The sequence below is a fragment of the Syngnathus floridae genome, chromosome 14 (genome assembly GCF_059516105.1).
Source record: "Syngnathus floridae isolate MCC-2025c chromosome 14, RoL_Sflo_1.0, whole genome shotgun sequence".
NCBI classification, from domain to species: Eukaryota; Metazoa; Chordata; class Actinopteri; order Syngnathiformes; family Syngnathidae; genus Syngnathus; species Syngnathus floridae.
Genome location: NC_142426.1, coordinates 6,264,214 through 6,278,168, shown reverse-complemented (window position 1 = coordinate 6,278,168; position 13,955 = coordinate 6,264,214). Strand labels below are relative to the sequence as shown.

Below are 13,955 nucleotides of genomic sequence, written 5' to 3'. Positions count from 1 at the left end.
TTTCATAAAGCAAACGAGTTACAGTTTTGTGCCAAGCCTATTTAAATTGACAAAGACAGATTTCAGTCAGCTTTGCGTCCAACTGTTTCGGTTTGCGACGTTGCGGTGACGTCACGGTTCGTAAGGACGCGATGGAGCCGGCACGCTGGGCTGGGGGCGGGGTCTACGCATGCCGCGATGACGTCACGTTCCATGTTTGCGCCGCAGCCGCTTATGTTAGCTGCCGGCTAAAGCGGCACCAAGTGGACTTAAGTGGACGCATTTGATCCAGATTTGCTGTGCCGAGTTGCGAGAGAACCACAGCGGGAGGAGCCCGCAGCTAGTGTCCGCTCGCTAGGCTGCGAGCTCTGCTTGCCGCGGAGACTTCGGGTGAGTGGTGAGAAGCCTCGGGGGCCTCCGAATCCCACGGAACCGCGGGCCGCTGTTAGCCTGGCGGCTAGCAAACGGGACAAAACCAGCCCGAGAAAACACGCACTCTCTCTGATGGCATCGACCCGAAACAGCCGTTAACGTACATGGACAACAAAACCTCCACTTTATTGGATGCCGGCCACCGCTTTCCTCGCATTACGCTTGTTTTCACGAGTGAGCCGCTCACGCTAACCGCGCTAGCTAGCTAGCTGGCGAGGCGCAATGCTAACATTGAGGCTCACGAACAGTTTGTAGCCTCTGGATCAACAGTGATTTTAGCTTAAACGTGTTGAATTTAAGCGTCACCGATGAAGCCCCTCTTCTCGTTTACACACTCTCGAGTATGTGTGTGTTATGTTCAAGCGCAACTTATCGACCATCTACAATCATTTAGATAAACGATGGCTTGATTAGAGCTCATTTCAAACTTGAAATTGCCCAAACCCTCTGTTGAAGGTTTGAAACTAATCCAGCTCAAATGTCTTCCGGTCTATGGCGTCATCAAGCCGGGATGCCTGGACAACGTTTGCCAATGGACGGGATAGATGTGACCGTCAATTCGAGCGCCTGCAGAGGGTAAAACTGGCCTCTGGGGATGAGGAATTATTCGCTTCAATTCCAATGACTGCAAATGCAAGACTGTCCAAAATATTGTTTATAAATTCATTGTCACATGGATAATGTATTCGTGTTTTTGAAAAAAATACACATGCAGAGGTTTACTTTCCTTCTGATGTATGTGATGAAGCGCAACACCGACTCCTGGCGAGGAGGACTAAATTTATGTCTGACCATTTATTTTTGTAATTGTGTCGGCAACCGCTATTGGCGGTCTTCACGAGTGAGTGATACACAGAAGTCGTCCCGATGCGATATCTGCTATTGATACTTGCTCGTCCCGTGTTTGGTTCAAAATGTCCTGCAAAAAGCTCGTAGAGGTCACAGTTCAATGTTTTGTCACTTGCTCTCAGAGCCACGGTATAGCTTGCGCCTGTCAGTCTTCTGTAATACGTTGAAAGAGGTGTTTTTTTTTTTGGGTCACACACATGCACACTGTCATTTGCGGGAATCAAACTCACGGTGTTGGCACACAAGACGATCCCCCAGGTGGGGCAGACTCACGGCATGTGGCTTTTTCGGACACGCGGTCACATTCCGTTTTTGACGCAGGTCCGCCCAGAACGCAGACATGGCGACGGACGTGAGTTCTCCGCAGCGCTTCTTCCACATGCCGCGCTTCCAGCACCAGGCGCCGCGGCAGGTCTTCTACAAGCGGCCCGACTTTGCTCAGCAGCAGGCCATGCAGCAGCTCACGTTTGACGGCAAGCGCATGCGCAAGGCCGTCAACCGCAAAACCATCGACTACAACCCCTCTGTCATCAGATACCTACAGGTAGGAATTCAATTGGGTTTCTGAAGCAATACCCTCTTCTGGAATAGTAAAGGGATATAAACAAAAGTTCTGATTCTTTGAACAAAAACTCCTCAATGATGAAAAATGGGTCGTTTTATCTCTAATCTTGAAAACTTCCCAGAGATAGCTTTCTTTATCACTCGGCTCTCCGTCGCTCAGCTGCTGCCTTCTTGCCCGCAGAATCGTCAGTGGCAACGAGACCATCGCGACCTGCGAGCAATCCAACCCGATGCCGGATGCTACAATGACGTGAGTCTGCCTTCCTCGTCCTCGTCTGCTTCCCTCGTCCTCTTTTCATACTTTTATCCTCGTCGTCCGCTTTGCTGCCACCAGAATGCAATTTTCTAGAAAGCAAGCGGCGAGCGTTAAAATCCTTCCCAAGAAATCTGGCTGCCATTGAGAAAAGGTGTTGCGCTAGCGCCACCAAAGTGTCGCGGAGGATGACCGACAACGGTTACTCTTGAGACGTTTTGGACACTTTTGCCCTCAACAAGGTCATGTGTGCAACGCTTTGAGGGACAAGCTTGCATGTTTTGTGGCAAGCGAATCAAGCGGTGTGACCTGACGTGTGCGTTTGTGTCCCACAGTTGGTCCCTCCTATCGGAATGCTGAACAATCCCATGAACGCCGTCACCACCAAGTTTGTGCGCACGTCCACCAACAAAGTCAAATGTCCCGTCTTTGTCATCCGGGTGAGTTGGTCGTGCCTGCCGGGCTCTGTGCTCGGCGGGGAAAGCTCGCCTGCATTTATTTTGTTGTTGTTGCTCACACACACGCACGCCCGCCCGCAGTGGACTCCGGAGGGGCGCCGGCTGGTGACGGGAGCGTCCAGTGGCGAATTCACGCTGTGGAACGGGCTGACGTTCAACTTTGAGACCATTCTCCAGGTGAACATGCGTGGTGCCGCTCGTCCGATGGGGAAACCACAATTAATCTCCACAAATTGAAATAAGATTTAAAAATGTTTTCGGGGTAGTCTCTATTATGATACTGCATAAAAGCATATGCTCTGACAACATTCAATGGGATAAAAAAAAAATCTAACAATTTGTCCGCGCTTTGGCCACTAGGGGGCAATGTAAAAGACGTCGCTGTAAAGCTGGACTGGAGAACATTTCGACCTTTGTGTTTTCATAACTCTTCCGGTGAAACATGAACTTGCTACTAGTTGAATGGCACGAAAAACTTTACACAAGGAAAACTACAAATGCGCCGACGTACAAAGATCATCAATAATATTGGTGGGGGGGGATCTGAACCTGTGAATAAGGTCCAAAGTCTGATGCGGCCTTTTGTGACCTACCTAAGGCTCACGACAGCCCGGTGCGCGCCATGACCTGGTCGCACAACGACATGTGGATGCTGACGGCGGATCACGGCGGCTACGTCAAGTACTGGCAGTCCAACATGAACAACGTCAAGATGTTTCAGGCACACAAGGAGGCCGTGAGAGAAGCCAGGTTTACATCCGATCGCCACTTTTCCCTCCTCTGCCTTCTCGTGTGTCTTGTTGTGTCTGCTAATAAAGTGGCGTCAATAAAGGCCAAAGTGGCACTTTGTCGGCCATCAATAAAGTTGATCACGCTTCCTGTGTGTCAGCGCCACCTAGCAAACGCCGGCAGGATGCGGGACCGTGATCACTCACTTCTAAACCTAGACCCAAGTCCAGCCTGGACCAAAAACCCCGGTCTAAATCGAGATACCCGCCCTAATCCTCTGAGCCCGGACCTCTATGTGTAGCCAAACCTGAAGCTCGACACACACTAGGACCTGATTTTACTCGTTAACTCGTACTCTACCTGAATGCAGGTCTAAAACTTGACCTGAACTTAGGCTGAGGGGAGCCAATCAGGGGAAGGTGGTGTCTGTGTCTTGCTCAAGGTCACGCTCCCAACTACTCTGCCACTCTTGGAAATAAGGGTCCCCCCCAGACCGGAGTCATCGAGCTTGGCGGCGGCCCTGAAGTGTGTGTGACGTGTCGCTTCCTGTGTCCTCTCTAGTTTCTCACCCACGGACAGCAAATTCGCCACCTGCTCGGACGATGGCACCGTTCGAATTTGGGACTTCCAGCGCTGCCACGAAGAGCGCATCCTTCGAGGTAGTACAACCCCCATCAGCACGTCCCTTGGTTTTGGTCTTTCTCTCCTTTTATTTATGATTATTTTCCAAATACTCTTTTTGTTTTTGACCATACCAACCTGGTGGGGGCTGCTTGTAAGCTTGCGTTGAATGGTTTTTGTGTGTGCGTGTGCAGGTCACGGTGCCGATGTGAAGTGCGTGGACTGGCACCCCACCAAAGGTCTGGTGGTGTCCGGCAGCAAAGACAGTCAGCAGCCAATCAAGTTCTGGGACCCAAAGACCGGACAGAGTTTGGCAACCCTGTGAGTCCAAGTTCTTTCCCTTCATCTTCACAAAGATGGGGAAGAGGGGGGTGATGTTCCCTCTTCCTTCTTCATTTTACTATTGATCATCACAATGTTTTTTTTTTTTTGTTCTATTGTTGTGGTTTATGTTTGATTGTTTTTATTTCGTGCATATTTCTATTCATTTCTGTTGTTAGACGGAACTTTTAGTTTGGACTCGGGTCGCTATCATGATTTAGCGAATCACACCAAGTGCTGTATGCACCCAGCCATCCATCCCTCTATTGCGTCATCTATTTTTGTGTTTGAAGTAATGACAAAGACAAAAAATGAAACCCTTTGTTTGGTGGCTGTCACGCGTCAACGAATAAAGAAACGCTATTTGTGGTCGGCGAGCCATTTGGAGCCATTGCGCATGCTCATCCTTGACCTCCTCAGCCACGCCCACAAGAACACGGTGATGGAGGTGAAGTGGAACAGTAATGGCAACTGGCTGCTGACGGCGTCACGCGACCACCTCTGCAAGCTCTTTGACATCCGCAACCTGAAGGATGAGCTGCAGGTGTTCCGGGGTCACAAGAAGGAAGCCACGGGTGAGCCGCCGTCTAAATCGCCCCGTCGCAAAGTTGATAGCAATCGAAGCGCGCCATCTTTCACCGTTTGACCATTGGTGGCCATCTTTGAAGAGATGGTTCTCTTGGCGCGACTAACTGGAGTACTTATGCTCTTTTCCCAGCGGTGGCCTGGCATCCCATCCACGAGGGGCTATTTGCCAGCGGCGGCTCGGACGGCTCTTTGCTCTTCTGGAATGCTGGGTAGGAATGCGCGCCTGGGATCGCCTTCCCAATCATCCAGTCCAAGTCGGAGCGTGTCATTTACATTGCGCTTGTCGGCATCAGGGTGGAGAAGGAAGTGGGTGGCATGGAGATGGCGCATGAGGGAATGATTTGGAGTTTGGCCTGGCACCCGCTCGGTCACATCCTCTGTTCGGGATCCAACGACCACACCAGGTAGCGTCTACTGCCGCACGCTTGCATGTGGAGAACAAAAAAAAAAAAGTTGACTTTACGCAGATCAGATGGACTGATTGGTTACCGCTGGTAGTTTTCGATTTTATGTCTCAAACCTAATAGCGCTCTTCCACTCTGAGTCGCGAGCCCAAAGTCACAGTGTGCTCTGTGTTTGTTAGTAAATTCTGGACCAGGAATCGTCCCGGTGACAAAATGAGGGACCGCTACAACCTCAATCTTCTCCCTGGCATGTCGGAGGACGGCGTGGACTACGGTCAGTCACGTGACACGACACGTATACTCAACGCACCCATAGCTTGTCAGCTCACACGAATAAGGGAGAATCTCGATGAGTGCCGTGCCCGCTACCGTGACTAGGCTTTTTCCCTATTTTAAACACCGGTTAGGAAAATGAAGTAATGACAAATTAAACGCAGCGGAGCTCCGCTGCAAATAGCCCAAATATGAAAATTATTGAGCCCAAGTGTTTAGGAGCTGCCATAGTAATCCGCGTGTATGGTGACAGATGACATGGAGCCAAACAGCATGGCTGCCATCCCCGGAATGGGAATTCCAGAGCAGCTGAAGATCGCCATGGAGCAGGAACAGACGCGTGAGTAGTCTTTGCCGACGGACTGCGTCAAGAGTTTGTGACCTGTTCAAGAAAACAAAGGGGAAAAGAGCAAACAAAAGCTAAGATGCTGCAATTGTGTCCAGATAAAGAGGCGGGGCCAGATGAGATGTCCATCCCGGGACTGGATTGGGGCATGGATGAGGTGATGGGCAGGGACAACAAGAGGGTCCCGCAGAAGAAGGTCCCCTACGCCAAACCCATCCCGGCACAGTTCCAGCAGGTCAGCTCGTGCTTGTCAATCACACAACCCGATTGTCGCCATCTTCCGACTCCGGGAAACCCGACCCACGATCTTCTCCGCAGGCCTGGGCGGAAAATAAAGTTCCTTCCATGCCCCCGTCTGGAGAGGGCCCCAAAGAGCGCAAGGCGGAGCCCAAAGGAGACAGCAAGAAGAGAAGTCAGGTGGAGCTGGAGCAGGAAATGGCGGCGTTGCAGTACACCAACCCCAAGCTACTGGAGGTGAGTGACGAGGGCCACGCGTGACGCGTGCCACGCGTGCCGTGGGCCACGCGTGCCGTGTCGCCAGCTGATCAGCGGCTCTCTTTTAGCAGCAGATGAAGATGGACCGCATGAACCAGATGAGCTCGGACGGCTCCCAGCAGGGCACCGGGCCCCCCTACTCTGGTCCCGCAGTGCAGCAGAACTTTGCTCCTCCCCAGTCCAACCACATGGGCCCCCCCCACATGGGGCCTTCATTCATGCCCTCCGCTCAGATGGGCACGTCGTCCGGGCACGGGCAGGCCATGATGGGCCCGCCAGACATGCAGAGACACACCGCCTCTTCCAGGAACATGGGCGCTCAGGGACCGCACAACTTGGGCCCTGCAGCCAGAGGAGTGCCTGGCTCTCACGGGGGCATGATGGGACCTCCCACCAGAGGAATGGGGGCACGGGATTTACAGGGGGCTCTCCCTCAGGGGGGCATGATGCCACCGCCTCAAGGAAACATGATGGGACCTCAGGGGGGCATGATGGGACCCCCATCCAGGACACATAACTTCGGGATGCACGGGCCTCACCCGGGGAACATGCAGGCACCGCCTTACATGCAGCACCAGGTAAGTGTGGCGTCATCACACGTGGGCCCATGGTCCTCCTGACTCGTGCTCTTTGGTGCTTGCAGGCCCAGACTTCAGGGCCCCCCATGCACGGGAGGGGCCAGCAGGGCCCCAGCAACAAAGGTGGGCCGCAGTCTTGGCTGTCAAAAAACAATTTCTTGTGATCATAGTGGAATTGATTACACGGAAGCAGCACATGTTTTGCTCTGTCAAAAACTGTAAAAGGACCATGTCCCACACAGCTTCTTTAGTATCCTTGTTGCGTCTGTCTCGCCCTCCCTCAGACGCCCGGGGGCCGGCCCCCAACCACCACATGGGACCCCCTGACCGCCAAGGCGGCGGGGGGCACGAGCACTTCTGGGGAGACGGACAGCACAAACCGCAAGATTTTGACGGGGGCCATGACTTCCACAGCCGAGGGGAGGAGGCCTGGAGACCCGGATCCGCTTTTCCGGGGACGGCAGGACACAGGGTCGGGGCGGGTCTCCGAACAGGCGGCGCCGCGGCCAACTGGGGTCCCGAAGACCGTGCCCCCCGAGACTTGGGGGAGTTTCGAGGGCGGCGAGACGACAGGTAAGCCAGACTCATCTTCTCTTGGGCAACCCGAGTGCCAAAACTGTCAACGGTTCAGGTTCAGAGGAGGCCCGGGACGGCCCGGAGGTCGAGGCTACCCTGAGGACTACGCGGGCCAGGAGGAAGGCTTTGACGCCCTCGAAGACGGGATGGGCTGGGACGCCGGGGTCAGGGCCAGGCCTCGAGGCGGGGGCCCCCCACGAGGAGGTACTTTCATACTTGATTTACTATTTGGTTTCTGGGTCCCGGCTAGTGTTGACCGTGTGCCCTGGGATGTGTTGAGGTCCCGACGGCTACCGCGACGGACTCTCTCTACACGACAGCGCGTCCCCGGCGGGCCGTGAACGGTCGCTGTCCTTGCAAGGCATGGACATGGCCTCGCTGCCGCCACGGAAACGACCCTGGCAGGATGGCCCGGGAACGGTCGACCCCCGAGAACGAGACGCGCCGGGTTCAGATGCAGGTCAGTTTTGTTTGTGTGACATTTGAAAGATTTAAAAATGCTTGACACAATTTGGTGCTTGACAATGGCTTGTATTGAAAGCACGTGTGGCAGGGTTTGAAAGAATAACATAGCACGTATGCTTCTCGTCCACCACACACACCACCCCACAGGTCGATCTCTTCAGCGGGACGACGGCTACGGGCGTAGCGCACGGGGTGGCTGGGGGCCCGGCCCCAGGAGAGGGGGCCCCCCTTTGCGAGGCGCGCCGAGGGGCCGTGGGCGCTAGACAGCTTCATCGGCTGCTAATCTTTCCTCATTTTTTTGTATGAGATTTCTATGTTTTGTCTTTTCACTGACTGGGCAATAAATACCCACGTGGAAGCTTTGAATCCTGCTCAAATATCTGATTGTTCTGTTTTTGGATCAAGACGTGCGAAGGATTGTGGACCAGCAGGAAACATGGACAACGACCCCCCCCCCCCCCCCCCCACACACACACACACACACACCACTACTACCACCAAATGATTCGGAAACACTGTACAGTTTTTTTTCCCCATGGCAATTATAATGGGAATTATTCCGCTGAAAATTTCATCCAAATATAGGCAGGCTGTGATTTTGGTCCTGAAAAGCACATTTATTAAGTATAAACACTTGTTAAATAAAATAAAAAAAGTACCACACTTTAAGTAAAACTATAGTGGTGCTTGATTTATGGCAAAAGCAGTCGTCTCATAATGTCAAGTTTAATTTGTAGGTGTTGAATTGCATTTATTTCAGAGTCTTCTTGGTCCCATAACAGCCAAGTCAGCGTTCAGGCCCACCGGTAAGAAGCCAAGAGTGAGGGTCCGCTTTGTCCAAGGTCGCTTTGGCTCTGCAAAAGGCACATGACCGGTGATGACGTCATCGGTTCTCGGACCTGGCGACGGCCCCGGCTCAGATGGCCACGCTTTTCCCGGTCACTGTCCTTTTGAGGGCGGACGCGGCAACACCGCCCACGAAGCGGATCCCGGCGCTGCCTCCAGGGAGCAGCGACACCACGTATCCGACGAGCGCGGCAACCTGCGCAGCAGCCCCGAACGCCGTCAACACAGTGCTGTGCAGGCTCAGCGCGGCGTACAACGTCCCTCCGAGGGCGCACAGGTACACGACGGCCCCAGGCGAGCCGGGCAGGCCAGCGACTAGCCGGCCGGGTCCCCGCAGAACCGCTGCGGCCGCGATGGCGAAGGCCGAGCCCAGCGACCACAACAGTGCAAACTTGCGGGCGTAAATGAGCAGCAGCGGCGCGTACAGAGCCGAAAGGCCGAAGCACAGCGCTGACAGGGCGGCAAACATCCCGGAGATGGCCAGCCGCTGGCGGCGACTCACGCCCGGCATGCACGGGTCCGGCTCGGCTGACCACGGCCAACTTCCGCCGGAGCTTGGAGCCGCCGAGGCATTGCCGCCGCCGGACCACGGGCTGGACCAGCGTCCGAACCAACTTCCAGGGACCGGCTCCGGCTCGCCGAGCTCCACTGCGGTGCTGCCGCCGGACTGCAACGACGGGGCGGCTGTCTTGCCTCTGGACTGCGACAAATACTCCTGCAGCTGCCGGTTCAATTCCGCCATTACGACGACACTCCGAGTCCCAGCGCCTCTGCTAACATGCTAATTAAAACGCTAGCAGCGCTCCGTTTCCGTCTCCTCGCCCGCTTCTTCTTCGTGAGCTCGTTTGTCACACGATCAGCTTTTGAGCGACCGCGGCCGGATGGCAGAAACATGACACACGAGCAATTTGGACGTACTCATCAATGATGTCTTCTGCTGGTTGCAAGAAAACTGCTTTAGATGCAAATGACACCATTTCAGCCAGTGCCCCACGGCACAGAGGTGAGGTGACACCAAGGTTCCTGGGACGCTTGCAAGAGGGAAGAGGAAAAACCTTTGAGGGGGCGGCCCAGACTGAAATAGGAACGTTTCATTGGATGAGTGGGGAAAGCAAACGAGTATAGCAAAAGGAATGAGGGAAGGATGAAGTGGAAGGTGGTCTTGTTGTTGTCGTGGTTTTTTTGGGGCTCCTCCGCCGTGCAACGCCGACCCTCCCGACGTGTTGCGTTCGAGTTCTTTTCGTCGCGTTGGCTTCTGATGACCTTGATGCGTTCCGCCGACGTCGCGGGTCCCTCGCGTGCGCCGATTGGCCTCTCGCTCAGGAAACGTTTCCTTTTATAGCAAACGCTGCGCCGAGGGGCCACACTTCCGGGTCGTCGGCATGATCACCTGGACGCGCTAACGCCAACCCGTCGAACCTCCACCGATCCTTCACCGATCGGCGAAGGTGAGTACTACGCTGGGGACGAGAGTCGGGGTCAAGGTCTCGTTCAAGCTCTCTGCGGGTCTGGGTGGATCGCGCCGGTCGAGACTCGTCACATCAGGTCTTGTTGAGACTCGACAGTCAATTCCGAGTGGAGGCGTCGCACTTTGTGCACGCTCCAAAAGTAGCGATTTGTTGATGGAGCTAAAAGTTGCGGTGCGTGATTCCCCGATCACCATCAGGAACGCAGACGAACACTTCCGGTTACAGTCTAACAGTCTACAACTCGGCGGCCACTTCTTTAGAGACACCAGCACTTCCCTACTATATTGTAACGATCAACTTTTAGGAGCTGCTTGTTGAACAAGCCATTTTACTATGGAATGAGTTGTAAAATGGCTTCGTCGTTGCTTCCTGTTTAGCGGAATAAAATTAGTGCTCAAAAAAACATGTTGGAAAAACACGAGTGTTTTGTTTTTTGTACATTTCAAATACACAAATTGAACTGGTTGTGTAAAGTTCTTTTTTTTATTATTTAAAACAAGTTTATAAACTTTGTTGGAAATCCTAAACTAAGATGTCAAATAATAATCCTTTTGCTGTACGTAATACTGAACATTATTATTATTATTATAGACTTGACATAATTCAAATTCGTCTTCTTTTCATTAGCCCTCAAATCGGAAGAACAGGTGCTCCAATGATGTAAAAAAAAAAAAGACGCGAGATGTCCAAGTGCACGCATGTGCGGAGATGCGACTCCTAGATGTAGACGAAAGAGCCGAGCCGAGACGAGTCAGCTCGCCTTCCTCGCACGTCATCACTTCCTCTTGACACTCGTCGTACTCGCTTTTAGGCATTGCACGTGTCTCATTGTGCGTGTGCGCGCGTCCTCAGTGCCACAATATGCTGCAAAGTGCCCGTGCACGCTGCCAGTCCCACCAATGAGGCGCCGCTGCTTCAACTTGCGTCGAAAGCAAGCCGAAGCCAGCTGACACGCACGCTCGGATAAGATGATCTTTAATTCAGTGAAGTAAATGATGCCCGCATCACGTTGGACCGAAATATTTTTCTCTCAGCATTTTCTTGAAGGTTTTGTATGCACGAGAATGGGCAACTTGATCAAAGTGCTGAGCAGAGACATCGACAACAACGCCGGAAACTTCTTCTTGGACTTTGAGAGTAAGATGCACGCACCCACACAAACGCACTATGTGCAGTACCAGTCGAGTGATGTGTCCGCGTGTGCAGATGCGGAGGCGTCGAGCTGCGAGAAGGAGGTTTGGGAGAAGGTGAACAAGGTGCTAACGGAGGCTCAGGTGATCCTGGAGGAGCTGCAGGCCTACACGGGAGCAGGCGAGCAGATCCGACTGGTAAGATCCAATCCCGCCCGCCGCGGATGTACGCATGTGTCAGTGCATTGTGAGCGTGCCCGTTTGCGTGCGCACAGGCCATCCAGAGTCCGGGCGAGAAGGGCGCTCAGGAGAGGGCCTGGTCTGCTGTTCTTCCCCTCGTGACGAAACTCAAACGTTTCTATGAGTTCTCCCACAAACTCGGTAAGTCTTTTGCCAACGCATCGTTCTGCCCTCGGTCTCATTCCTTCAACGCTTTCCCTGCGTGTCTCCAGAGGGGAGTCTGCACCAGCTGCTGGAGGTCCTGACCGGCTCCGAAGCTCCGCCCACCCAGCAGCTGGAGAACAAACAGGCGCTGGCCAGGCAGTTTGCGCTCATCCTGCACTTCACGTTGAGATTTGACGAGCTCAAGGTTGCCCGGCGCCTTCAACCTTCCTCATGCCCTTCGTAGCTTTCTTCTTCAGTCACCCTCATCTTAATCTTCTTCTTGCTCTCGATGATCCTCGTGGTTGCAGATGACCATCCCAGCCATCCAGAATGACTTCAGTTACTACAGACGCACCATCAGCCGCATGCGTATCAACAACCTGAGTGTAAGAAGCGCACACATGCTGCACTTCGCCATCATTGTTGATGTGCGCCCATCCTTCAGGGCGACGCAGATGCCGAGGTCAACAACGAGCTGGCCAATCGTATGTCCTTGTTCTACGCCAGCGCCACGCCCATGTTGAAGACGCTGAGCGACGCCACCATGAAGTTTGTCGCCAATGTCAGTACGCGCCGACGCAACTCCGCCGATGCGCACGGCGTAGCTAAGTCAAAGGGCGTCATCGGCATTTGTAAAATGAGACGGGGGGGTCCGTAAATGGTCCCGGGTCACGACCCGGTTGACGACGTTCCCATGTGCCACTTGTAACTTTTATGCTGCCCTGCGGGGGCGCTGCTGTGTGACACAGAATCCCCAAGTTCCCGTCGACAACACCACTGACTGCCTGAGCACCATGGCCAGCGTCTGCAAAGTCATGCTGGAAACACCGTGAGGCCCTCAACGCAACGGCGAAGCATCGGCGGGGCATGGCCGGGGCATCGTCGCCCCAGCCCCGCCTCGCCCCGCCCACTTTGGAAAATGAACCCACGGTCCTTTGCAGAGAGTACAGAAGTCGTTTCACCAGCGAGGAGACGCTGCTCTTTTGTTTGCGCGTGATGGTGGGCGTCATCATCCTCTATGACCACGTGCACCCGGCCGGAGCTTTCGTCAAGACCTCCAACATCGACGTAAGAGCGCCGCGCAGCACTCACACTGGAGCAAGAGGAGCAGGCCAATGACGGCGTTGCCCCGTGCTTGCTTTCGTGCAGGTGAAAGGCTGCGTTCGGGTGCTGCGGGAGCAGCCGGCGAGTAGCGTGCGAGCTCTACTGGATGCGCTCAGGTCACAATTTGCGCTTGGCGACTTGACGCCCGCTAGCTTGCCCGTCGGCCGACCTGTTGACGTGTTGACCTCCGCAGGTACACCACCAAGCATCTGAACGACGAGGCCACGCCAAAACACATCAGGAACATGCTGAGTGTCAATTGAACAAGAGCGCCCCCTGCTGCTCGTCCTCTGCATTTCAGCACAACTCCTGAGCTTTTCGGTTTGATTCCTCCTCCTTTGGTCTTAACGGTTCCTACTCTACCTCTCCTGTCGCCATTGTTGCTCACGTGGGTGTGACTGGCGCGGGTGGACTTCACTGGAAGCTAACGTTAGCCCTGGCTAGCGGCCGACGTCAAGATCAGAGCGATGGTCTCGGACGCGAGGGCCGCCTCAACCTGCAGCTCGATTTTTCTTACTCAGTTTTTCATGTAAAGTTGCGCTTACCTTTTGGCTCCATAAAGTTTTGTATGTACTTTTGTTGGCTCTTATTGTCTGACTGAGTGGCAATGGACTGGCACGGCACACATGGACTAACCGTGGCCAGTAAAGGCCAGACAGAAAAACAATCTCTTCATTTAAAATTAAAAGTACAACATTGATTGTCCTTATTCATCCGCCTTCACCTCTTGTTAAAGGATGGAGGACCGCAAGATGACGGGTTGGGACTGAACGAGCATTTTTTTTTTTTCCGAAGCCTCCAGCAACACGTGCATGTGTGGGCGTGTGTGCTCAGGGTGAGGCGTTGGCATGGTAACTGGCTGGGGTGTGAGCATGTTGTCTGGACTTGTGGGAGCAGCGAATTAGTGTGTGTGCATGCGTAAGCGTGAGTAAATGTGACTGTGTGTCGAGTCAGGGGACGGATGGGGGGGGGGCTTTCCCACTCCCACAAACACACACGTAGTGTATTGCACAAAGATCATCTAACTTGACCACTGCTTGGTCTGTTCCCCATCGGCCCCTGCCGGAGTGCCATGGGCCTTTTAGGGCCAC

At 53.9% G+C, this 13,955-nt stretch overlaps 3 protein-coding genes across 6 annotated transcripts; 2 read left to right on the top strand and 1 right to left on the bottom strand.

Moving 5' to 3' along the window:
• The first annotated feature begins 151 nt into the window (after nucleotides 1-151).
• Nucleotides 152-8,297, top strand: wdr33 (WD repeat domain 33). Of its 4 annotated transcripts, none has more exons than XM_088395514.1 (21): nucleotides 152-369; nucleotides 1,582-1,804; nucleotides 2,006-2,074; nucleotides 2,413-2,517; nucleotides 2,617-2,712; nucleotides 3,134-3,285; nucleotides 3,826-3,923; nucleotides 4,080-4,206; nucleotides 4,627-4,781; nucleotides 4,925-5,003; nucleotides 5,088-5,198; nucleotides 5,378-5,472; nucleotides 5,725-5,811; nucleotides 5,916-6,052; nucleotides 6,136-6,291; nucleotides 6,381-6,890; nucleotides 6,956-7,013; nucleotides 7,175-7,463; nucleotides 7,522-7,670; nucleotides 7,747-7,926; nucleotides 8,079-8,297. In XM_088395514.1, exons 2-21 carry the CDS (start codon nucleotides 1,601-1,603, stop codon nucleotides 8,192-8,194), a joined length of 2,973 nt encoding a protein of 990 aa, XP_088251640.1. In that variant the 5' UTR covers nucleotides 152-369; nucleotides 1,582-1,600; the 3' UTR covers nucleotides 8,195-8,297. The 4 variants fall into 4 exon arrangements, with proteins under 4 accessions (XP_088251640.1, XP_088251638.1, XP_088251639.1 ...); XM_088395512.1 differs by lacking the exon at nucleotides 152-369 and adding an exon at nucleotides 884-987; XM_088395513.1 differs by lacking the exon at nucleotides 152-369 and adding an exon at nucleotides 887-987 and having other exon boundaries at nucleotides 6,384-6,890.
• Nucleotides 8,298-8,527: 230 nt separating this feature from the next.
• sft2d3 (SFT2 domain containing 3) lies at nucleotides 8,528-10,491 on the bottom strand. The gene has a single exon (XM_088395521.1). The coding sequence runs from the start codon at nucleotides 9,517-9,519 to the stop codon at nucleotides 8,848-8,850; it is 672 nt and encodes a 223-aa protein (XP_088251647.1). The 5' UTR covers nucleotides 9,520-10,491; the 3' UTR covers nucleotides 8,528-8,847.
• Nucleotides 8,828-13,437, top strand: fam49ba (family with sequence similarity 49 member Ba). Its single transcript, XM_088395519.1, has 12 exons — nucleotides 8,828-9,780; nucleotides 10,120-10,225; nucleotides 11,281-11,383; nucleotides 11,453-11,574; nucleotides 11,652-11,757; nucleotides 11,829-11,965; nucleotides 12,069-12,146; nucleotides 12,206-12,322; nucleotides 12,510-12,589; nucleotides 12,702-12,828; nucleotides 12,910-12,980; nucleotides 13,058-13,437. Exons 3-12 carry the CDS (start codon nucleotides 11,311-11,313, stop codon nucleotides 13,125-13,127), a joined length of 981 nt encoding a protein of 326 aa, XP_088251645.1. The 5' UTR covers nucleotides 8,828-9,780; nucleotides 10,120-10,225; nucleotides 11,281-11,310; the 3' UTR covers nucleotides 13,128-13,437.
• Nucleotides 13,438-13,955: the final 518 nt, after the last annotated feature.